At 39.9% G+C, this 26484-nt stretch overlaps 1 protein-coding gene across 3 annotated transcripts in view; it reads left to right on the top strand.

Annotated features, from left to right (window-relative positions):
- The window catches only part of prkcg (protein kinase C, gamma), an 82865-nt gene that overhangs the window by 47146 nt on the left and 9235 nt on the right, over positions 1 to 26484 (top strand). For all 3 annotated transcript variants that reach the window (XM_088326930.1, XM_088326933.1, XM_088326932.1), the window contains 9 exons: positions 1015 to 1126; positions 4460 to 4588; positions 4663 to 4819; positions 6740 to 6941; positions 12573 to 12764; positions 19765 to 19938; positions 21703 to 21794; positions 22037 to 22099; positions 24884 to 25022. In XM_088326930.1, coding sequence (XP_088183056.1) covers positions 1015 to 1126; positions 4460 to 4588; positions 4663 to 4819; positions 6740 to 6941; positions 12573 to 12764; positions 19765 to 19938; positions 21703 to 21794; positions 22037 to 22099; positions 24884 to 25022 — 1260 coding nt within the window. The remainder of the gene's footprint in view (positions 1 to 1014; positions 1127 to 4459; positions 4589 to 4662; positions 4820 to 6739; positions 6942 to 12572; positions 12765 to 19764; positions 19939 to 21702; positions 21795 to 22036; positions 22100 to 24883; positions 25023 to 26484) is intronic.

Genomic DNA, 26484 nt, shown 5'->3' with positions numbered 1-26484 from the left:
ACGTCAATGGCTAAAGACGTCAAAGTTGCATTGAACTCCTTTGTTGCCATTGACTGTCATGGACGTCAGTGAAATTTTAGTCTTTGGCAGTCGTCAATGACTTAAGGACTTCAAAGTTACATTGAACTCTTTCATTGCCGTTGACTGTTATAGATGTCAGTAAAGTCTTTGGCTGACGTCAATGGCAAAAGACATCATAGTTGCATTGAACTCCTCTGTTGCCATTGACTTTTATAGACGTCAGTGAAATTTAAGTCTTGGGCAGACGTCAATCGCTTAAAGACGTCAAAGTTACATTAAACTCTTTTGTTGCCATTGACTGTCATAGACGTCCTTGAAATGTAAGTCTTTGGCTGACGTCAATGGCTTAAAGACGTCAAAGTTATATTTAGCTTATTAACTGCCATCAACAGTATAAACATCCAAATCGCTTTTCACTTTTTTGCTGCTATTGACTGCTGTAAACGTCAGCTTGTTTGTTGCCATTGACTGTTGTAGAGATTTCTTTTTGGGAGTAGTGGGCAGCCAATATGACTTTCAAGGCAAAGTAGCAAATTCCTTTGTCCTCCTTTAAGCTTTCGGGAACAATTTATCTTCATGCTTTGTTTTTCTTTCTTTTTTTTTTTTTTTTTTTTTGGGCCAACCGAATCATGGGCATCTTGAATGGGGTCAAGGGGAGCCTCTAGTGTGTGTGTGTGTGTGTGTGTGTGTGTGTGTGTGTGTGTGTGTGTGTGTGTGTGTGTGTGTGTGTGTGTGTGTGTGTGTGAAATGATAATCGAGTCAAAAGTGCACACGCAGCAAAATGGCGGCTTTTCAACTATACATTAGAGAGGAGGAAGGTGAGAGAAATGATGAGAGATAAAAATGAATCATCCCTCTATTCAACCCACACACACTCATGGATCTCATTTCCACACTCGCCCTTATCTCATCTTTCTCATTCATGCATGAGCATCCGACATTCAAATGCACGTAAAGCTGCGTCATTGCTTTTTTTTATTATTTACCTTTTAGGATTTGAGGAGCCGCCACGCCTTCAAGATTCACACCTACGCCAGCCCCACCTTCTGCGACCACTGCGGATCGCTCCTATATGGGCTCATACATCAGGGCATGAAGTGTGCATGTGGGTACGACTTTGGGATTTAAAAAATAAAAAATATCTTTATATTCAATACAAATGTAATTAATAAACTGGGAATTCGCTAAATAGTTTATATAGTGCTTAAACGTTTGCCAATAAAATGCCGGTGTCAGAACCCGAACAGACGGAGAACCCAGACACAAAACGTTCTCACACAAGCTTTATTTTACGGGAATGGAGCAGTCATGCGCGTGAGCACAAACGCCAATGATTCGGTGATCCCTGGGTAGAAAAAGTGAGACAGAGAAGTCAGGCGCGGGAAATCAGGAAGCCAGAGGCAAATGAGATTGAGACCAGACAGACGGGATCGATACCAGATACAGGATACACGAGCAGATACCGTACAGGATGGAACAGACGACATCTATATCTGAGACTGGATACACGAGCAAGACTCCGGACAGGATGCGACAGACGGGATCAATACCGGGTACTGGAGCAAGATACCGCGCAGGGCAGGAAAGACGGAATCGATACACGAGCAAGATACCTGACAGGACGGGACAAACAGGATCGATACCGGACAAGGCAAGTCAGACGAATCAATAGCGGATACTGGATACACGAGCAAGATACCGGAAAGGACGGGACAGACTGGATCGATACCGGATACTGGAGAGAGCAAGATACCGGACAGGACCGATACCAGATACTGGAGAATGGAGGAAGATACCAGACAGGATAAGACAGACAGGGTAAATACTGGAGACTGGAGCAAGATACCGGTCAGGATGAGACAGGCGGGATCGATACCTGATACTGGATACACGAACAGGATACCAGACAGAGTCAAAATACAAGTCTTGGAAGTGCAAAGATTTGTTGACGGACTGACAAGGAGTGAATGAGAGCATTGAGTTTAGATAGGGGGGAAGCCAATCCGGCAACAAGCCGCAGCTGGCGCCAAACGGGCGGGCCTCAGTGAGGGCAATGGGCAACCGTGACAGCCGGACAAACAGCAAATTAGAGAGAGCGCGATACCGCCTCTCCTGCATGCATAAGTTTGAGCCTGTTGTCTCTGTTGTTCTGGATTGATCAAGGCCAGAAAAAGGACACTTTTTTTCAGTTTTCTTTGTTTGAACCCAATTTTGTGTGATGTCTCTATGACAGAATTTATAATTGTTTTCAAAAGTGCAACAGTTCAAGTCTTCTACTCCAGTGGCTCACAACTGGTCTGACTTGAGCAAACTAATTGGAAACCGTATCCCAAATCAAGAAAAAAATCTAATTCTCAAAGCTATTGAAATTTTGACACCACCGTGTTAATGTGTTCAATTTAATGCTGGTAACAATTTACTGAATTCATTTCCACCAGGATCAATACACCGTTGTCATATATATGATCATATCAAGCGCAAACTGAATCTATACGCGTGGGCAAAATCCCACCCCATCACCTGCACCACAACTTACACCTGCTTGGATCTATTTTATTTTCAGTCGCCAAAGTGTCAATAGGGCCTGTAACGCAAAACCGACTACATCTTTAAGTGGGGACATGAATGTCCATCGACACTGTGAGACCACATTGAGCACAAACAGAATCCATCTGCCAAGGCTAAATCCCATAGCCAGTCCCATTATTTAGACCTCCAAGATCTTATCTGTTTTCAGTCACTGTATAGTCTCAAGAGTGTGTACCTTATTTTCACGACCATGGGGTGCACAGTGTTAAAAGGCGCAGTGTCCATACCTAGTTTTATTTCTGTATTTAACACTACACGGGGCACACCGCACAATAGGGCGCGCGTGCCCTCTGCTGTGGCCGTGTTACTACAGCACAGAAAAGGTGCCCAAGGTGCAGGGGTCACTCCCGGGCCGCGCGATGGAGTGAGTTCGGCGGACGCGGCGTCACACGGCGCGACGCTAGAAAAGGCGGCGGGCGTGATCGGGCTACCCCCCGTAACTGGGGGGAGCCCGCTCGTTCGACAACCCCAGTAGCGCGGCGCGACGACAGGCGGCCGTCCGCGTGCGGCGGGCGAAAGGCGGCGGACGCGCGCGGGACCCCCGTAACTGTGTTGGTGTCGTGCATATCGCGCCCGAAAGTACCCGCGCTGCAGGTTAGGGGCTCGCTCGCGGGAGCGCCCGAACGGCACCTGCGGTAAAAACCCTGTCGTGAATTTGTCTCCGATCGTCCCGGGCGGACGTATAATCGCTCAGCTGTTCGACTCTTAGCGGTGGATCACTCGGCTCGTGCGTTGATGAAGAACGCAGCTAGCTGCGAGAACTTATGTGATTTGCAGCTGCGATTGGCTGGCAACCAGTTCAGGGTGTCCCCTGCCCACTGCCCGGAGATGACTGGGATGGGCTCCAGCCCCCCCCCCCCCCCCCCCCCCCCCCCCCCCCGCGACCCTAATAAGGATAAGCGGTGCAGATAATAAGATGAGATGAGATTTTTTTTTTTTCTCGCAGATTTTCACTTTTAGCGGGTGGTTTTGCTCCCCATTAACCGTGTCTAAAAAAAATAATTAAATAAAAATGAAAAATAAAATAAAAAAATATTTTTTTTTTTTAAGGGGCGCCGCTACTTCAGGATTTTCACTTATAGCGGGTGGTTTTGGTCCCCATTAACCGCGATAACCGAGGTCTTACTGTATTTACAAAGTAAAACACACAGATAAAAAAAAACATTGTGAAAAAAGAGCTTGGCACTCGCATTTTTTACCGGTAATCTATATCAGACATAACCGTCAAAATCCACGTCTTCTGTTTCTGACCAGAACAACTTTGCTAAATCTCACTTTCACAGTAACTTTCATAGTCGCTTTCCGTGCCCTACTCGGAAATGATGCCGTCCTTTGCGAAAGCTCAAAAAGTCGCGGCAGACACGTTAGCCCAAGTGTCGAACAATCCATTCTTTTCATAATAATCTGGTGGAACTTTCTGCGCCACCATAGTCCCGGTCCAGGTGACAAAATGACACCCTTTTATGAAAGAAAAGCACCAAGACGATAATACCATTCAAATTGCTATCTACGCTATGGCATTAGCATCCATGAGTACCTCCGCAAATTGCGTGTGGTGTAATGTCAAAACCTGGAGACGTGAGATGTATAAAAGTCACAGGAGCTCGCATTTAGTTGAAAAAGTGAAGGATCTTACAAAAACATTGGATTTCACCCAAAAATGCTGTAAGTCTGTGACGCGACCAAGGCTCTAACCCATTCTTGGGGCTGGCGCTCAACCGTAAGGTCACCAAGCTGGTCTACGTCCGCCGCTTTACATCACACCAGGGCGCACAATTTAAAGAAAATCCAAGCCTTTTATGGTCGTCAAAACACGGTAACAAAAAACAAACCTGGACAACATCTTCAGGTTGTGACATGAACGTCCACCGCCGCTGTGAGACCAGCGTCCCGAGTCTATGCGGACAGGACCACACCGAGAAGCGAGGCCGGATCCATCTGACGGTTCGAGGCGAGAAGGAAGACGTCTTTGTCACAGGTGACGGGTCGCCCCAGGAGAGACTCGACGCAAATTTCCTCTGACAGTGTTTTCTTCTTTTTTTTCCCTGGCAGTGCGGGAGGCTCGTAACCTGATGCCCATGGATCCAAATGGGCTGTCAGACCCGTACGTAAAACTCAAATTGATTCCCGACCCGAAGAGTCACAGCAAGCAGAAAACAAAGACAATCCGCTCTACGCTTAATCCAGTCTGGAATGAAAGTTTTACTTTGTGAGTTTTGTTTCTAAATTTTGTTTTTTCCAGTTTAGAATTTGTAGTTTTAAGATTTTTTTTTCTAAGATTATATTAAACAGATGAAATATTTTCACAGCAAGCAGAAAATTGAGAAAATCTGCTCTACTCTTAATCAAGTATGGAAGGAAGGTTTTACTTTGAGAGTTTTGTTTCTTATTTTTGCTTTTTTTAGTTCAACATTTGTAGTTTTATGATTTGTGGTTTTTGTAAAATTATATTAAACTAAGGAAATATTTTTCAAGATAGTAAAAATATGTATGTATGTATTTTACATTATAATGTATTTTGTCGTTGTAATTAAGTAGAAAACAGGGCAGTGCCTCTTGTAAATACATTGTAATATACTGTACATTCACATTTTGGGAAGGTAATTGTAGGACAATTATGTAATTAGCAATACATTAACACAAATGTTATAATAAATGAATTATTTTTAAATGTATTTCTATTAAAACATATATTTTCAAGAAAAGATTGGGATTCAATATTAATGTTTTTATGTAGTTAGATTTATAGGAAAAATTAAATTGCATTTTAAGTATTTTAATATTTGTTTTTATCATTATCTAATGGGTTAAACTATATTTTGAGAAGAAATCTTTCTTTAATAAGTAACATTTTCGTTTTAATCTGTACTCCAATCTTATTTCAGAAAAATTGAAAATCAATTTTGAATAATTGTAATTTGTTATTAACGCCATACCTAATTTTAAAGATTGTTGTTATACATTTAAATACTATTATTCCGTAAAATGTAATTGTTTTGCTCCATTTTTTCCTATGGTTATCTTGAATGTTTCAATAAATAAATAAAATGGAAATAAAACACAATGAAATATGTCATTGTTTTCATCATTTCAAATGATAAAATACATAGCAATAAAAAACGGCTCATTTTCAAGCCTAATCCTTATAATGGTCTGCTATCTGATATGGAGGATGGAAGACTAATTCTCCTTTTATTAAATATTAGTTTATAAATAAAAATACTAGAAATAAAAAATACCTAAAATGAGCAAAAGTGTCCGCCCTACAAAAAAGTTACATTTTTAAACGAGCCTATTTATTTTATATAGAGGATTGCACGATAAGTTTGCTTTTGTTAAGTATTATTTTATTAATTAAGAAAAAAATACTAAATAATTATCTTTCACCTGCATTTTCGGACGATTTTATTCGTTTTAACTAAATATTTGTTTTGATATTCCCTGAAAACCAGTTTTAAAATAAGAAACCATTTTAATAGAGCAAACATCTTCTCTTGAATTGAATTGTATTGTCTTTGTTGTCATTGATATCAATGGTGTATACAATGTGTTTGGACATGGCACTCCAGGATAAACATGTGATAAAGATTTAAAAGAGATAAAAGCGTAGAAAGACTTTCAGGATAAACGGCAGAAAAAAATATTGACCTTATAGTGCTTAGAGCATGGCCTAATTGGTAAAAATGGTGCAATGAAAATAGTGCGTCGTGACAATAGTGCAATGAAAAGAAGTGCAATCACAATTAGCAGCAACAAAGAACTGCAAACAAGTCACAAGGTATATATTTTCCTAGTTTATTGCAATAGTATATATTTTTACTTTTATTTAGCAACAACAACAAAAAGAACCCAGAAAAAGTCTCACGATATATATATTCAGTTTTGTGCGCCTGTTTAGGAAGGTGATGGCCCTTGCGAAGAAGCTGTCTCTTAGCCTGTTTGTCCTTGTTTTAACGGATTAGTAGCGCCTATCAGAGGGCAAAGGTCAAAGAGGTGGTGGCCAGGGGTGGGAATTGTCTTTTATAATGGTATTGGTTCTCCCATGGAGTAACAACCCGCCAATGTCCTCTAGACTAAGCAGTAGATGATCTTTTGGGTAGTGTTAATTACTCTCTGTATGAACCTGCAGTTCCGTGCGTGGCCACCAGTGGGACAGGCGTCTTTCGGTGGAGGTTTGGGACTGGGACCGAACGTCTCGCAACGATTTCATGGGGGCGCTTTCCTTCGGGGTCAGCGAAATCTTCCGCCGGCCTATTAGCGGCTGGTTCAAGCTGTTGGACCAGGACGAGGGCGAGTACTACAACATCCACGTGCCTGACCCGGACCTGCAGGTACCGACCACATTGAGCAGGGGTGTCAAACTCAATGTTCCTCTGGGACCACATGGTTGAAAAACATTCTCTCGGGGACCGTACCAGCAGATCCAAAGTAGAAAAAAGAAAGAGAGGGAGAAAGAGAAAGGGAGAGAGGGAACGAGCAAGAGAAGAAGTGCGATAAAGAAAGGTATAGAAAAAGAACAGGAGAAAGAGAAAGAATGAGAGAGAACTTGCAAGAGAAGGGGGTAAAGAGAGAAAATGATACTGAGAGAAAGAGAGAGAAAAGAGAAAGAAAGACAGAAAGTAAGGAAGAGAGCAAGTAACAGGGAAAGATAGAGAAAAGCAATATACATATATATAGCATTAGATAGAATAAGCAGGAAAGGCAGAAAGACAAAAAAGAAAGAAAGAAAGAGAGAAAGAAAGAGACAAAGAGAAAAAAGATTGAGAGGGAAAAAGAATGAGGGAAAAAGAAATAGAGAAGAAAAAGAGACAAAAAGAGAAAGTGGATTAGAGACTGAGTGACAGAAAGAGAAAAAGATAGAGAATAGAGAGAAGAGGGACAAAAAGATGAGAAAATGAAACATGAAAAGAGACAAAGTGAAAAAAAAGTTAAAAGGAGGATAGAGAGACAGATAAAGAGAGAGAGGTAGAGAGAGAGAGAGAGAGAGAGAGAGAGAGAGAGAGAGAGAGAGAGAGTTAGAAAGAGAGAGAGAGGGAGAGAGGAACAGAGGGAGGGAGCTAGAGAGAGAGATGGATCAAAAGAGAGAGGTTGGGTGAGAGAGTGAGAGAGAGGGGGAGAGAGGGAGAGAGATGATAGAGATGAGCAAGCGTGAAATACAGCTTACTTTGGCGACATCCAATGGCCATATTTAAAACTACAGCTCCTATTTCTCACACTTATTCTCAGTGTCGTCTCACCTGTCGTATTTAATCTGTTGGCGGGCCCGATCCAGCTCTTGGGCCGCATCCTTGACAACAGACATTGATCGTAAAAAAAAACGACAGCTCAATTTTGCATTTGCGACCACCACTTAGCATTTGAAGGCGCCTCCTCTTCTTTTCTCATTACAAATATTTACGTCCAATAAAAGCAAAGCTGCTATGACTCACACTGTCGGAATCTTGTCCCGCAACTTTCATTTTATTTTAGCAAATAAAAACAGAAGTGCCCGTCGCCTTTTGGGAGGCCTGCACCATGTAATGGAATATATCATAATTACGCCTTATGATCAATTTTATTTAAGAGCATTGTCAAAATAGTAGCATGGGTAGTAACGCAGTAGATTTACTTCGTTGCATTTACTTGAGTAATTTTCGGAAAATGTTGTACTTCCAGGAGTAGTTAGAAATCCCCATAATTTTGATGGCTAGATAGATACTTTATTCACACTTCTAGCAGTCTCCTTTGTTGTTTATTAACAGATTAACAGGATGCCCTCGGGGTGCTTTGTTGTAGTTTAGCCACAGCGGAGTGCAGGACTTCACACGCTAGTCCAAAAGTTCGCCGTCCCTGCAGCCGATGGAAATCTTTGTGCCCAGGGTTACACCACCTCGTGTTCACGTAGATAATGAGTCCACCTCCTCTCCGCTTCCCGCAGGCTTTTGTGTCTCTGTCTAACAGCGCTGAAGCCGGGTAGCTCTGGATAGCTCTGGGTAGCTCCGTGTAGCTCCACGTTAGCGTCCGGGATGCTAGACGTGAATCACGTCATCATCAAACACAGCAAACTGCACTCCCTGTGCGCTTTGATGTTTTTAACCAGCACAGCTAGTTCGTCCGTCTTATTTGGCAGAGAGTTCACATTTACCATGATTACGGACGGTACCAAAGACTTATAACGCCGCTATCCGCTTAGCTAGCTCCGGCTCTGTATCCACGATAGGGCCCCCTCATTACGCCGGCACGATAATTCTTGAGGGCAAGCAGTTGATTCCTCGAATAAACACATTTTTGTGCGTTAAAACCCATAACGACAGGATAGAAAGTAATCCAAAGTGTAGTTGTCAAACGGGACGAAAAACACAGAAAATAGACACTTAAAACAATAAATAACAAAAAGTGTGAAATAACACAGAGCTGCTGTAAAGGCTCCCGCTCGCGATTTTATTTTTATTTAAATAAATCTGTGAAGAAAAAAACGGTACTTTTACTCCGCTACATTGGGCAAAATTGGAGTCATTACTTCGTTACTTAAATCCCCACCAAGTACCGTATTTTCCGCACTATAAGGCGCACCGGGTTATAGGGCGCACCCAGAAAAAATAGTTTTTGGTCCTATATTTGACATACATAAGGCGCACCAGATTATAAGGCGCTACAATGGGAACGTCGACAAAACAGTCAGATAGTTCAGTCAAACTTATTTTACCCCCTTAACATTCCAAAAGCTTGCAAAGAAGCAAATACGTGTCGTAGACACGTGCGGATGCGGTGTCCGTACGATGTCACTCAAATGCATCGTTCCGAATATCATTCGGAAGGTTAAAGTCTTGGGATTCAAGAAATGCCAACCATTCCTTAGTTTTTATTTTCTTTTTCGCTCGCAACTTTACTGTGCATATGATAATAAACACTTGGAATTGAGTTTAATTTAAAAATAGACACTCCATTCCATCCATTATCTGCACCGCTTATCACAGAAACATCGAGTTCAGTCTGAAACAAGATACTGGGAAAATATATAGCCGGAGTAGCTCACCGAAGTCGTTGTGTTCAATAATAATGTGCAACCATGGTCCTCTTATATCCGTGAGTGTAGTAAATCCAGGAGAGTAAAATATTTACAAATACAGTACAGAATAGTAAAATACTGTTTCCTTTATGCCGTAGTTCGACCTAACATGCTATTCACATTCATCTTTTTCGGCCAATTGCAGGCTTTGTTTTGCCCCTTAGCCTATACAAGCCTGTAAATGATAAAAAGGATCCGCCCCCTTTACCTCCGAATAACTTTAGCCAATAGTGATCGATTCAAATGATTATTGACACATTGGTTAGCCAATGAAACGCCGGTATATAAATCCCAGCATACACCGCAGACTACTCGCGTTCGGGGGAAAATCGAGTCGGCGGCTGCTTGGATTAGTTGCTAAGACTTTGCGACTTTATATTGATCCATAAATAAGGCGCACTGTATTATAAGGCGCATGGTCAGCTTTTGAAAAAAATAAAGGTGCGCCTTATAGTGCGGAAAATACCGTACGTACGCGTCTGTCTTCATTATGACGGAGACCCACCAGGTTTAACCAATCAAAACGTAGCAGCCGCGTCACCTGACCACATTCAACTTCAGCGTGGGAAATCTTGTTTACAGAAGAAACAGATGGAAGATGTCACTTAGCAATACCGACTTTGAAATCACAGAAGAGGAGGACTACCCTTGGCCTCATATCAAAAGCATGTTCCCCTTAAAAAGGGGGCAAAACACCAGCCATAATGTGCAATGTCTCCTTTGTTCGAGTTCATGGGCGAGCTCGCTTGTTGTTTTGCTTGCTGAGCCTGCTAAGATAAGTTTTGGGGTTTTAAATGTGCTTCTTGGTGCTACATGTGCCTAATTTATTGATTTGATTTATACTATTTTTATTTTAGTGTTTATTAAAGCACTTGAATTTACGTTGACTATTTTAATCTACTATTAAATTAAATGTATTTTTGTTAATTTGATAATCTGATTGGTTGTTTAAAAAAACAATAAATACGACGTTGCTGCAGTTACTCAGTACTTGAGTAATCTCATTATCTCATCAGCCGTACCGCTTATCCTCATTAGGGTCGCGGGGGGGCTGGAGCCCATCCCAGCCATCTCCGGGCAGTGGGCAGGGGACACCCTGAACTGGTTGCCAGCCAATCGCAGGGCACACAGGGACAGACAACTCATTCGCTCATTCACACCTAGGGACAATTTGGACCGGCCAATTCACCTGAAATGCATGTTTTTGGAACGTGGGAGGAAACCGGAGTGCCCGGAGGAAACCCACGCAAGCACGGGGAGAACATACAAACTCCGCACAGGAAGTCTGGAGCTGGATTTGAACCCACGACAGGTTCCCATGACATGAACTGTGCCGCACAAGCGCTAACCACTGCGCCGCCGTGCTGCTCACTTGAGTAATCTTTTTCACCAAATACTTTTTTACTTTTACTCAATTAAGTAGTTGAATGACTACTTTTACTTCTACATGAGTACTATTATTCTGAAGTATCAGTACTCTTACTTGAGTAACATTTTTGCTAATCTACCCACCTCTGTGAGTGACATCGAACTTAGAACCAATTACCAATTACGTCCACTCGTACTTACAATAACACCCATCAGATGCTCTTTTTTTTTTGGCAGCAGATCCTCTATTTTTTCAGGTGATGCGATTGGTTTTCCAGCAGGTTTTCATTTTTTTCCAGTAGATGTTCATTTTATTCATCAGATGCCTGAGAAAAACTGTAGAAGCCTGGTAACACATTTTCGACAGCCGGCATAGCGATTTACCACTCTGCTCTAACTGTCTCAGCTGCAGATGGTGCCATTATATTGTCGGATGTTGCCTTTTTTGTCTTTTCACTTGTCTTAAAAGGAAAGAAGTTTCGCATTGGAATAGCCTGTTTTCAAAAAATCTTGTCCAACTAGTATGGGTTTTTTTTGGTCAAGAAAATTAAAAATGTAACAATTTTCTGAATGTGTTTGTTCAATTGACAAAATGTTGCTTTTCTTTAAATTAGTTTTAGTTGCTTTAAAAATAGTACATAAAAGGGACAATTTATCCATCCAGATAGATAGATAGATAGATAGATAGATAGATGGATAGATGGATAGATAGATAGATAGATAGATAGATAGATAGATAGATAGATAGATAGATAGATAGATAGATAGATAGATAGATAGATAGATAGATAGATAGATAGATAGATAGATAGATAGATAGATAGATAGATAGATAGATAGATAGATAGATAGATAGATAGATAGATAGATAGATAGATAGATAGATAGATACTTTATTAATCCCCGTAGGGAAATTCACACTTCTAGCAGTATCCTTGTGTTGAAAATAAAATGATAATAAAATAAAATAAATAGAATACATAGATACCCAATATAATGTGTTGATATAGAGTATTCAAATAGTGCTACATAAAATACACACTGTAATAGAAATAGGTTAATAAACAAATGTGGGGGTGGGGTTTAATTTGAGCTTTTACTCCCCTGGGTGGAGTTAAAGAGCCTCATGGCACGAGGAAGAAATGATCTCCTCAGTCCGTCTGTGGAACAAGACTGTAACATGTAATTATACCACCATTTTTTTTCCTGGAAATAAAAACTTTTTTAAATTTCGGTTTGAATTACTTTAAAAATATCGATACTACGAATGTGTTATATATTCTTTATCCTCTGCAAAGAATAGAATAAAAACTTATGGTGCCACGTGTGGCCTAGGCAGGAAGAGCAGAACAATGGCCTCAATGTAGTGACAAAAAACGTGTTTTTGTTGAATTATTCCTGATAAATATCATTTGGTTTTATAAATCCCTCTATGAGATAGAAATTCCAGCTGCACCACACTGTCTCTCCACCAGGATGCAGGATTGCTCTTCTTGCTTTCAATTAGCAGCAATTGAGCTCCATTCCGTTCTATGTCCCTCCCCAGGAGCCCCAGCCGGACAGCCCATTGCCCCCGACGCCCCTCCTCGGACCTGCCGCCCTGCCCGACCCCCTGCCCATACCCTTGACTCCTGTAGCCCCCTGTCTCCCATCCCACCCCCACTGGCCTGGCAAGGACAGGGTGGGCATCCATGACTTCAACTTCCTCATGGTGCTTGGAAAGGGAAGTTTCGGAAAGGTGAGTTTTTTCCCCCCAGAAGTAGTGCAGTGGTCTCCTGTTGCATCACCCCCTACCCCCCACCCTAGGCCCACTTACCTCTGCCTGAAACAAGGTAGTGATGGAAATTCTGGCTCTTTTGAGAGGACTGGCTCTTTGGGCTCGGTTCACTAGGAAGAGCTGACTTTTTCGGCTTCCAAACGGCTCTTCGGATCGTTTTTGCTGCCTCAATCCATACCATTAACAATTATTATGCACAAAATGACTTAAACAAAGGGGAAAAAATAAAGAAAAAAATAACAAAGAGAAGCAAAAGAAAAAAAAACTTTAAACTTTAAAAATAAGAAAAGAAAGAAGCAAGGAAAAAAAAGGAAAAAATATAGGGGAAAGAGCAGACAGAAAAACGAAGAGAAGAAAACAGCTTAGAAATTAAAAAAAAAAAAATTACCAAAAAGAAAAAAACGAAAAAATATAAGAAAACAGCCTGGAAAAACGATTAAGAAGAAAAAAAATGGAAAATAAAACACAAAAAGAAGAAAAAGGAAAAAAAACACAAAAAGAAGTAAAAATACAGGGGGAGTGATTTCAAACGTGTCAAGCAGTTCTTGTATTTAAAAATGAGAGTGGTGATATTAAGAAATGACCGTGTCAAATTGAGTCCAAATACAAACCCAAATCCCAAAAAGATTTTTAAAAAAAAGAAGAGTTTTTAAAGAGGCATCTAAATACATGTGCATCAAAAGGGGCTTAAAAGAGGCTGCAGTGATGATTTCAGCCAGAAGATAGCGCCAGCAAGTTGAATATTTTGAAGTTACGTACACTACCTTGAACAAATTTCAAGTCACCAACACAGAATCAAGGGGTTAAAAAAATGCATATTGACCAATCGCAAGAGGGTAAAAAGCGTCTCAAAAGAAACCTGATCTGGCTTGGTGGGTAGCTGGTGTTCTAACGCAATGTCTTACCATCTTGAGATGTCCTACCTTGGGCTTATCCGACAGCGCCAAAATAATTTTCTTTCTAATCAAGTAAAACGAGCAACAATGAAATTTAGAATTTTTGCAAACACAACTTTTATTCTCGATATAAAAATTAAAATTGGGAACGTAACAACACTTCACACAGCCAAACAGCATTAGGCCAGACCTGCTGCACTGCTATCCCCTTTTCTCCCAAAACCGCTTCAGTCCCCTTCCCGGACCTGATAACAATCTACGACGTACCCGCTGGTGATCACCATTTCTTTGTGCTTTTTTGACTAAGTCTGATTTATTCTATGAATCTTTTCAAGTAATGGGCTGCTAAAATACTAGCTGTTGCCAACACTTCGCAGTTTGTTTTGGGTGATTGATTTTTGCGCCCGCCCACCAGCATGACTGTCAGCATACACCAGCCAATCACAGGTGCGTACACGGGGTCTAACAACCACCCAACACACACAAACACACATATCCTGACCCCATGATAGCATTTCCTGTGTGCTGTCCGCTGCATATCACAATGCACGATACGTCGATATCAATGACAATTAAGACAGTTGAGTCAAGTCAAGTCATTTTTATTTGTATAGCCCTTAATCACAAAGAGTCTCAAAGGGCTGCACAGGTCATTTCACAGACTATTATTTCAGACTATTATTACACCATCCCCTGATCTGAAACCAACATGAGGGCAAGGAAAAACTCAAAAACCTCAAGATGAGGCAAATGAAGAAACCTTGAGAAGGGACCGCACATGAGGTAATCCCTCTTCTAGGAAGACCAGGCTGCAATGGATGTTGCAATAACAAATAATACAAAAATATTATTAACAGGAAATAGCGGTCATTGATATGCTATAGAGTAGAGGTGTGTTTTAAGCTTAGATTTAAACATTTCCACTGAGGTTGCAGATCGGATCTCAGGGGGAAGAGCATTCCACAGCTCTCGAACCTGCGGAACACTTCTTGGCTCTTGGGATCACCAGTACACCAGCGCTTTCAGAACGAAGGCTTCGGACCGGAATATAGGGGGAAATCCAATCTGAAAGATATGAGGGAGCAAGTCCATGTATGATTTTGTATAATACCAAGAGAACCTTGAAATCACATCTTACGCTAACAGGGAGACAATGTAGGTTAGCTAAAATCGGCGTAATGTGATCGGACTTTCTTGTCCTAGTTAAAAGCCTCGCTGCAGCATTTTATACCAGCTGAAGACTCTTGATGGACTTAATTCAATTCAGAACTGCGATAAGTAAACTGCGATACAGTGAGGGATTACTGGAGTGCCGTTACATCGCCCCACCACCAATTATTAATTCAAGTGTACGTCTTTTGTGCTGTCAGCAGCCATGAGCTCAGGACAACAAATTCTCTTCCTTGGGGGGCTCCTTCCAGGGGAGCCTGCACTCTCCATTTTTTGCTTCCATTCACCCCTCCTATTGCATTGAAGATGATGAGAGTGGCGTTTTGAGTCCTGGTGCCCGGCCTACAGCTCCCTTGTGCGGTTTCATAACTGTCAGATGAGAGTCATAACACGAGACTAGAGAAATAGAGCTCAACTTACATAAGATGGTTGTTTGAAGGTACAGTGTGTAATATTTGACCACTAGATTTCTCTGTATGGTGTTGTGCAACCAAAAACGAGATCTAAATGCAGAGAGAAGTATACAAACTATAGAGACTCAAAAAAAGTTGTTTCCCCTCACTTTTTTGCTTCAGATTGCTCTATGTGCTTGGCTGGCGTTGCTGGCTGTGTACAGTTTTTCTGTGGGTTTTTTGCTCTGAAAATGCTGGTCTACGAGTGATCCCAAGAGCAAGGAAGAGATCTGCACATTCGTGAGCGTTCTCACTGAGATTCGATCTGCAACCTTTGTGAAACTGTTGAAATCTAGGCTTAAAACACACTTATATTCTTTAGCTTATGAATGATCTATTCATGTTAACGATATCTGTGTACTGTTTTTAATGCTAAATCCATTGCACCTGGTCATCCTTTTTATTTTATTTTTTTATATTATACTAGAATTGTTTTAATTATGCAACATCCATTGCAGCCTGGTCATCGTGGAAAGGGGGATTACCTCATGTGTGGCCTTTTTTCAAGGTTTCTTCAATTTCCTTATGCTCAGGTTTTTGAGTTTTTCCTTGCCCTCATGCAGGTTTTAGATCAGGGGACAGTGTAATAATAGTCTGTAGTTTGTAATAGTCTGTGGTCTGTGCAGCCCTTTGAGACTCCTTGTGATTAAGGGTGTCACAAATAAACAGGACTTGACTTGACTTAGCTTCTCACAAAAAAGAAAAGGGAAAAAAGGGGGGGAAAGAGAGAAAAACATGAAAAAACAAAGGCAAAAAGAACAAGAGAATAAAAGAAATAAAAGAAAAGAGAAAAAAAGCTATGTAAAAAATGAAGAGAAAAAAAGAAGGAACAGAAGGGAAAAATACATTTGAAAAAAAGTAAGTGTAAAAAAGAAGTAAAAATAGAAATAATCCTTTAAATGAGCACAAATTATTTTACAGTGGAACATTTTATTTTTAGAAAAAAAGAATAAAATTATGCGCAAAGCAAAAAAAAAATTAAAAAAAGGTTTTGATGGCAGCCTTGGCAGCAAGATGTTGGCCAATCTTGTCTGCTCCCTCTGGGTGAAGATCATCTTATGTCAAATAAATGCTACCTCTTACTATTTTAAATATCACGATTACATGATATTGATATAAATAACAGGGGAAAAAAAGTATATGCACTACTGTTTTTGTGTTTTTTTAAACATTTTTTTAACTCCAGGAGTCGCTTAATGATACACACTGTCCCTTTAGGGAGGGGTGATGTAGGAGCCCACTCCCCTGCACACGGACAGTAAAGAGGATTACTGTGACGCGGGAAGCGTCAACATGGCCAAAAGGAAATGGGATAACAAGCACCAAAGGGAAGAAGGGCGGGATTTTCAAACCTTCCGATGCTGTGACCAATTTCATTTGATTAAAAGAGAAAATACCATTATATACTGGGTGAGAATCGGACATTTTTTTTCAATTGACTCTTGGTATAGCAGTGAATATTACACGCTACACAATCGATTAATTTGAGCAAGCTCTTCAACTTCAAATGAAATGTAATGAAAGAATGTCGATACATATTTGCTCATTTCCATATTCGCCAAAAGTTTTCCCTCTGTTTTTCTGCTCCCCTGATTCAACTTTTTACTTTTACCCAATCCATGCATAACGCCCATTTTTTTTACTAATCAAGAACTCAATTTGTGTGCGCCGTATACACGTGGTTTTATAGTATTTGTGCGATGATTGATCGGTCGAAAAATATTGCTGACCACTATTCCAAAACATTGGATGCAACTGTAATTGAACCCGGGTTGCGGCGGTAAAAGCGTTGAATCTTACCCAAATGAACGCCAGTAATATTCTTACTCACCAACACATACCACTTTATGTGTTGGTCTTGGTCTTTTATCCTCTTAAAAACGCCTACAATTTTCTTTTCAAATCTAACACTTTTTAATATTTAAAAACAAAAAACAAACATTCTTGCCTAGACTAGTATTTTAGTATACCTCTGCTTTATATGTATATATATATATATATATATATATATATATATATATATATATATATATATATATATATATATATAAAATCACACTTTATTTATTTACAGTACCAGAGACGAATGTTAGAGAATACAGAATTTGAGTCGTTCAAAAATAATTCATGTTTCAATATTTTACTGTAATTAGAAAAATATAAAAAATATAATATATACTTAAAATATCAATGATAATCAATGATGATCAAACTATAATTCATTCATACTTTTTTCTTTCTCCACGTTTCAAAAAGTCCACTTTAAACCATTAAAAATAAATATACAATAAAATAATTAAATGTTTTAGTCAGATTAGAAGAAAAATATATCAAAATTACTATTTGAAATAAGCTTAAAAATTTAAAAATTAGAACTAAAAAAAATAATTTCACTACTACATTAATTTTTTTAATATATATTTTTAATACATATTATTAATTGATTAACCTTACTTGTTTCCCTCTGTTAAACTGCTTTATATTTTATTTAAAATTAACATAAATACATTAATTAAATTTAAGTATTAAATAATAGATTAAAAATGTATTAATCTAGTAATTAGGTCATGTATTTACTATCCATGCCCCACACTGCCAAAAGTACGCCTAATATTTTTTAGAATAAGAATGAACCCCAAAACAAGGTTTTATTGTGAAATAAGTGAGACGAGGCAAATAATTAATAATAACAAAATTCCGGAAAAGAAATATGTGTTTTTTAATTCTATAATAACCTATACTTTTCTTGGACAATATCTCTGTATTATTTGTGATTGCAACATCCTTTGCTGTCTAGTAATCCTGAAAGGGGGATGCCACGTTTCTTCATTTTCCTCATGTTGAGGTTTTTGAGTTTTTCCTTGCCCTCATGTTGGTTCCAGATCAGGGGATGGTGTCATAATAGTCTGAAAAAATAGTCTGTGTAATAACCTGTGACGCCCTTTGAGACTCTTTGTGATTAAGGGCTATACAAATAAAAATGACTTGACTTAACTTAATATTTTTCAGCAAAAGTTTTTTTTTCGATTTTCTGAAACAAGGATTACGGCAATTCCCTCCTCTACGGTTTATCTCAAAAGTCCCTCCATAAACTTCAGCTGGTCCATAACTCTGCTGCACGCATCATCACCAAAACAAGCTCTCGCCATCACATCGCCCTGTCCTTCAGGAACTCCACTGGCTCCCAAACTACCATAGATCAATTACAAAATCCTGCTCTACACCTACATGGTCATTCATAAACTTGCCCCTACCTGCCCTACCTCCTTCACACTGCCACGCCATCCCGCACCCTCGGCTCGTCTTCCTCCCTCCATCTCACTATACCCCTTGCCCGTCTCAGCTCCACGGGAAGCAGAGCTTTCAGTCTCTCTGCCCCCAAGCTCTGGGAACTCATTGCCGCCTGACCTCCGAAATTCTGCGACCCTGTCCACCTTCAAATCCGGACACAAAACTCACCTCTTCAGACTTGCTTTTTCTTGACCTTCTGCCTCACATACCGCCCACTTTTACTCTAATGCAGGGGTGTCAATCTCATTTTAACTCGGGGGCCACCCGATAGAACAAACATTCTGTCGGGGGCCGGACTAGTAGATTGAAGAGAAAGAAAAAGAGAGAAAAAAACAAAAGAAAGAAGGAGGGAAAAGGAGAGAGGGCAGGACAAATTGAGAGAGGGAGAGAGCGTGAGAAACAAAAGAGATAAAAAGAGAAGTCGTGAGAGAGGAGGAAAGAAAGGGAGCGAAAGAAAAAAATCCAAAGAGAAATAGAAAGACAAAAGGAGAGAGAAAAGAGAAAAGGAAGCGCGAAGGGTAGGAGGAGAGAAAGACAAAAGAGAGAAAAGGAAGTTAGACTAAAGAAGTTAAAAAGACACAGAGAAAGAGACAAAGAGCAACAAAGGAAGAGATAAAGAGAGACAGAGAGTGAAAGCGACAGAGACAGAGAGTGGGAGAAAAGGGGTGGAAAAGAGGGAGAGAGAGAGAGAGCGAGAGAGAGAGAGAGAGAGAGAGAGAGAAAGAGAGAGAGAGAGAAAGAAATATAAGTACAGTGTCTTTGTTTGAGGCACCTTTCTTTGGCAACATCAAGTTGACATATTTCAACCTGAAGCTTGTTTTTCTCTTGCGCTTCTCTGAGTGTTTGACACCTGTGCTCTAATGTGTTCTGCTTGCTATTTATTACTTGCTTGTTTTACTCTTGCTTTATTGTTGTGTCCCACTGTATGAACAGCGACTTTGGGTGTCCTGAAAGGCGCTTCGAAATACAATGTTTTATTATTATTATTAAGGGTGAAAATATAATAAATTGTAATAATTTTAAAAAGGTGAAAAAAGGATGCTATGGATACAATGTTGAATGGTCTTAGATCCGATACACTGAACTCCAAAACAAAAACAAAATCAAACGAAAAAAAGACTTTGAGAGAAAAGGTGATATGGTTTCTTTCAGGTGCTTCTGGCGGAGGAGCGAGGGAGCGATCGTCTCGTTGCGGTGAAGGTCCTGAAGAAGGACGTCCTCTTCCAGGATGAGGACACGGAGAGCGCCCTGGTGGAGAGGAGGGTCCTCGCCCTACAAATGCGACCACATTTTCTCACGTCCCTCTACTGCGCTTTCCAGACTGAGGTGGGGCCTCTGCCATTGGCTTGTTTGTCGATCAAAATTCCATAGAGCTTTTATAACACAGTCGAAAATTTCGAAGGTCATGAAAAGAAAGCTTTCGTTGCTGCTTGTTGTCGTCATTTCGTATCTTCGTGTGCCAGAATCATAACTAAAAACGCCAGTGATTGTAAATTTTACAGGATCTCACTCCTGTGCTTAATTGCAATAAAGCCAAAAGCTTGGACCGGGGCTCTCATCAAAAATGCTCAGCTTCATATCAGCTAAGAGTGTAACTGTCAGAACGATGCCCGGATGTAATAAGAGACTTTTGAGTTACATTCAAACTCATTTATTAAAGAAAAGCAAGCGCATTGAAAAAAGGGAAAATTGCGTTCTTAGATTGCAATGAAATAATCCCACAGACTGAAGCGTGAGCCTTTTTCTTATACTGTTTCATCGATTTCTGATTGCAGGATAGAATAAAACACGTGCACGTAAGTGCATTCTGATTGGTTTAGGCAGGAATCAAATATTTAAATGCACTGTATGATGTTGGTCACTAGATGGCGTGAGAGTATAATATATGATACATCACAGGACTTTATTGTTTGCACATAGATAAGAGTCTTAGGAAAATTACCAGTGGTCTCCGAGTTGTAGAGACATTTGGCTTGGGAAGCTCCTGCTCCTGTCCTTGGATTGTTTGGGTTAGCCGAAAAGAGTTCTGTGCACCTGTTTGATAACAGACGGGAAGTCCACCAGTTGCCTCCAAATAGTAGAGACAAAGTTCCCCGGGCTTGGGAAGTCCATGCTGTTGTCCTTGGAGGCGCTCGCTCCAGGAAACAACTCGAAAACGCAACTGCAAAACTATTGAGTAAATACAAATGTATAAAGATATAAAATATAGTTTCTGTCTATTTCTCTTTACGTGTCTATTTTCTACCCTACTCTACGTGTCTCTCTACCTCCCTCTCTATTTCTTTCTCTCTCTCTCTATCTTCCTGTATCTTTGTATCTTTCTGTCTCTCTCTCTGTCTCTCTCTGTCTCTCTCTGTCTCTCTCTCTCTCTCTCTCTCTCTCTCTCTCTCTCTCTCTCACTCTACCTCTCTTTTGGTCCATCTCTCTCTCTCAACCTCTCTCTCTGTCTCTCTCTCTCGCTCACTCACTCACTCACTCACTCACTCACTCACTCACTCACTCACTCACTCACTCACTCACTCACTCACTCACTCACTCACTCACTCACTCACTCACTCACTCTCTTTAACTCTTTATCCCTCTCTCTATTTCTCTTTACATCTCTATTTCTACCCTCTCTACCTGTCTCTCTACCTCCCTCTCTATCTCTTTCTCTCTCTTTCTATCTTCGTATCTTTCTCTCTCTCTCTCTGTCTCTCTCTGTCTCTCTCTCTCTCTCTCTCTCTCTCTCTCTCTCACTCCACCGCTTTTTTTTCCATCTCTCTCTCTCTCTCGCTTTTGCTCTCTCTCTCTCTCTCTATCTCTCTCTCCCTCTCTCTCTCCCTCACTCTCTCTTTCTCTCTCTTGCTGGCTCGCTCGCTTTTTTTTTTAAATGAAGGTATTTTGTTTCTGTCCTGTGCAAGGTAAATTTAGCCCTGAATGGTGTATTATTCATTTGTAATTCACATTTACTCTTATTACCATTTAATACAACGAACACGATTACTTGCCCTTGACAGTTATTGACGTCTGAATAGACCTACTGTTCAATTGTTCTGGCATTGGAACATTTCAATTCTTAGTGTTTGCTTTGTTTTTTTTCTTTTGCAGGACCGCCTTTACTACGTGATGGAGTACGTCAACGGCGGCGACCTGATGTTCCACATCCAAATCGTGGGCAAGTTCAAAGAGCCTCACGCCGCGTACGTTCCGTTATTTTTCCGGGCAAATTTTTCAAATGTAACGGGCCGGAGGAGGGTCTCGCGCCTCTCACTAATCTGTCTTTCCCATCCGCGTCGTCTTATAATCTTTAATCGATCGTCGGAAGTAATTCATGGCCTGTTCCTCCATTTTCATTTGCCTTTCATCATCCCGCCAGCTCTTTTCTTTTGATTTACTTTTTAGCTATCTCTCTGTCTCGTTCACACTCTCTCTCTCGTTGCAGGTTTTACGCTGCTGAGATTGCAGTGGGCCTCTTCTTCCTGCACAGCAAAGGGATCATCTACAGGTAAAAGATGATTGATGTCACGTTCTGGGGCAGGGAGGTGGGGTCGTTTCTCTGCAGTGCAGAGACTGAAGCCGTATTGCTTTTGTTTTATGGCGCAAAACCCTCTTTTAAACCCCTTGTCTATATCTTAAAACGACCCCTAATAGTCTAGAACAGAGGTCTCCAACGTCGTGCCCCCTTGGGACAGTTGAGTTGCCCGTGGTCCTTTTCTGAGAATAGTTCTCCATTGCTAGGTCATTGTGATTTTCTATTGAAAGGATTTATTTAGTGGTTGGCTGGGGCTATTTAACCTGGTAATAACATAGTAATAACATACTAAGTTGTTATATTAGCATTTGTAATAGATAAATTACAGTTCATTGGCTTCATGGATCAAACAATGTTATTAAAGTATTGATAATGATTTCAAGGAATTGGTTAAGAGAGTAGAACAAGAATTTATTCATGTATTTAACAGATGTATTCATTCATAATTCTATGGATTCATTTTACATGAAAAACCAAAAACGAAATTGCAACGAATGGGTTTTATTGAGCAGATGAACAAACAATGTAATCTTTTTATTAGTTACATGGCTTCATTTTCAGCTTTGTAGCTAGAATATAGCTAACTTTTTACATTTCTTGCATGCTATCTAGATAACATTTTTTGCTAGTTATCAAGGTAAATGTCGGCCTCCTTTTCGAGCTAGCTTTATTTAGCGATCCATTTAGCTATTTAGTTGGCTTATTATGTTTTTAGCTAGCAAGCTATATAGCTTCTTTAGTTTTTTACCTGTGTACCTTTCTAGATAAGTATCAAACTGTCTTTTTAGCTATTTAGCAAGCATCTAGCTAAGTTGAAATTTCAGAAATTCATATCCAACTGAGTGCCCCTTGCACTAATTAGTAACAAAAAGTAGCTCTCGGCTTGAAAAAGGTCGGAGACCCTTGGTCTAAAAATACTTGATTCATTTAAATAAAGCATTATTGATTCCATATAATGATCAAATCACGTGTACTCATAATCATGACTCTTTAGAAACATGTACTATACTACATAACTTAAAGAAGCTAACATGTTTGGCCGCCATCTTAATACTATGGTGGCCCGATCGACCATTTTGCCAAGCTAGCTTGCATGAGATAGTCGTCGACTCCTGTCAATCAAGCATCTTCCACTTTTTAAACTGTTCCTATCTTTAGCCGCTCATGTTAGACACCAGGTTGCAGGTTATGGCTCACTACTAGCCACTATTATTGTTTTTAGCTGCTCCTGCTTTGTCCTTTAGTGTCACTCGACCTTCCACAGCATGTCATGCAGAAGCTGCTGCTTCTTAGTCCTTCAGTGTCATTTGCTTTCCAGAGCTGGTCATCATCCAGATGTCACTGAGTCCTGTGTTCCAGGCATCTTTCACTTGTTTCTACTGTTTTCTTCTCTAGCCACTCATGTGAGTCGCTTGTCTGTAGTCTGTGGCTTGCTGATAGCTGCTATTTCTGTTGTTAACTGCTCCTGCTGCATCCTTCTCTGAGTCACTCCCCTTCATCAGCTGACCATGCAAACGATCGTCCCCGAGTCCACTGATTTAAGCATCTTAAATTTTTTCAGCTGTTTTCTTTTCTAGCCAATCACTTTGCCATATATGTTAAGTTTCAAAAATGGGAAATCGACGAGATTATTATTATTATTATTATTATTATTATTATTATTATTATTATTATTATTATTATTATTTGAAAAGACAACAATAAAATTCGTTTTTCTATCTACTTTATTGTTATTTTATGTTTACATGTGATTATTACAATGTTTAATTTTTCAAAATTTTCTGGTGTTCTTTAACATAGTCATATGTAGCCCTCTTATTCGTCTGCTGCTTTCGAGAGAATGAGATCATGTGGGGTTCGAGATTGTGATTGCCGAGTCTCGATCAAAGTTTTTTCCGGTGCAGAACGGCAAAAAAGACGATGATAAAGACTATGGATAATTCGGCTACATTTTAATCGGCAAAACTTCGTTCACATAAAAATTTTGGCGACCAAATTTAAAAAGAAAAAAAAAACTTTTTTAGAAATCGGTAGATGTTGCTCTCAGATCGGTAGGCAGGAGGATCGTAGCCAAAGCGGTAGTCTCCCGACCAAATCGGGAGACTTAACAGGTGTGCTTCGCTGCAGGCTACAGCTCACTGCTAGCTGCTGTTCTTGTTGTTAGCTGCTTCTGTTTTGTCATTTTGTTGACTTGCTATCCTTAGCAGGTTGCAGAGTGCAGTGATTCAGGCACCTGGTACTTGTCATGTCCAACATTCCTTCCCAATGTCTTCTTTCCCAGCGACTCGTGTCAGCCACTTTGCTGCAGGCTTTGGATCAACACTTAGTTGCTATTCTTACTGGAGATAAAAGTCTGATTTGTTCTTTAGTGTCACCCGCCTTCTACATCTACTCATGCAAGGGAACGTCGCAGGAATCCGAGATTTTTGGTCTCCCAATCTTTTAGTGGCCTTTTTTTGTTGCTAAAGTTAGTTACTTACACCAACTCTGGCCAACTTCAGCCATTTGCTCTTTCCAGACGCTTCTTGTGGATCCAGCTCGCTAGGTATTTCGCATTTTCTGTCAGGGGATTAACTTTAGCTTTCATGTCCCGCCGCTGGCTTAATTTCATCCTTGCTTGCGGGAAAATATGGAAGTTGGCTTGTTAATTTTGCCAAGTGATATCTTTCGGGCTTCTGTATGTGAGTCTCACACGCTGTCATTTTCAAGCTGCTCTGTGGCATCACTCAAAACAATTCATTTTCTTATTTTCTGCAGAGATCTGAAGCTAGACAACGTGTTGCTGGACAGCCAAGGCCATATTAAAATTGCCGACTTCGGCATGTGTAGGGAGGGGATGTTTGAGGGGGACACCACGAATACCTTCTGCGGCACCCCGGACTACATTGCCCCTGAGGTAGGCCCACCCCTGACTTAGATCTTTGAAACTCCAACAAAAGGAACATTTCTGGTCTCAAGAACTGTGAAAAGAATCTGGTAACATTTTCAGAAATGCTACAGACTTCAAAATGTCTCGTTGGAAAAATTGGGGGGTAGAAAGATGGTAAAATTAAAATAAAAACAATAGAAAATTTTGAGAAATTATACAACTGTAATGGAGTTTTACTTAAGGATTCTGGGAGTGTTTTTAGTTAGATTTCGTGTCAAGACACCCCCAATAGTGCGAGCAAAATCGATCAACATGCAGCTTTTTGGCACTCCTTAGTGGCTCCCTGGCGCTTTTTCAACAAACCATGGCCCCAACAACCTCTGTCAAGTAGAATGCTACACCAAGCCCTGCAATGGGCCATTATGCTTGTTTAATTCTTTTATTTTTTTTTAAGCATGTGAGTTAAGAACCCCATTATACAAAAAAATAGTTTTAAAAAAGGGACCAAGTGGGTTAAGGATTTAAACATTTAGACTAAAGTGGTGCCTCTTGCTGTATTGAAATATTTATTGTATTTATTATTATCATTATTGTTTTTATTTTTATTTTATTATTATTAATAACAATTATTATAACAATATTGTATTTGTAATATTTTATACTGTATCAATATGTATTATAATGTAGAATTCCTATTTAATTGTTTAATATTTGAACAATAAATATTTAAAAAGTGATGCTTTGTACTATTATTATGTTATATGTGTACTAATCTATATACATTGTGTAAATGTGTATTTTAGTGTATTTATTATTTTAATTTAATTCTTTAATCATTTAAAAAGAGAGTCAAGGTCCCCTTTTAGACAAAATAAGTGCTTTCCCATCATCTTGTTACATTCTGACCACGGAAATTTGTTAAAGTGGATTTTTTTTGGGGGGGGTATTTTGTTTTGGGTTGTTGAGCTTTATTTCTTATGATTATGGTGATTTGGCATTTTTCGCATAGATATTTAAAAATTATTTTTTTATTATTTCATTATTTTTATTCCTATTTATTCTTTCAAATTTTGTGCAGGTATCTAGTGACATCCTTACCAGGGAATGTTGTTGAAGTGAGTTAAAGAGGATTTTGTTTTTACTTGGAAAAAAAAGTAGTTGAGCTTTATTTTTCCCGATTATAGTGATGATTTTGCTTATTTTTCCTCCCGGTCTCCTCCTTTCACCTGCAAACCTTTTGCTGCAGTCCCCCTTGTGGCTCCCCTGTGACCTTGTCAGCGTTTTCTCAGCCATTAAGCTGATTCAATTAGCAGCGCTTGGGAAAAAAGGGAGCCGTCCTTGTCTCGTCGTTTGCGCACCACGCTCGTGACAGATAAAGTGTGAGAACAGCGCTCATAGTATCGTAAACGGATCTCAAGCGCAAATAGAATCTGGCCCGCATTCAAAAAAACAAAGAAATAAATCAAAAGGGAGAACATGACTCGTGGTA

Source organism: Urocampus carinirostris, chromosome 2 (assembly GCF_059441175.1).
Source record: "Urocampus carinirostris isolate Australia breed hairy pipefish chromosome 2, RoL_Ucar_1.0, whole genome shotgun sequence".
Taxonomy (NCBI): Eukaryota; Metazoa; Chordata; class Actinopteri; order Syngnathiformes; family Syngnathidae; genus Urocampus; species Urocampus carinirostris.
This window is presented reverse-complemented; position numbering and strand designations above follow the sequence as displayed.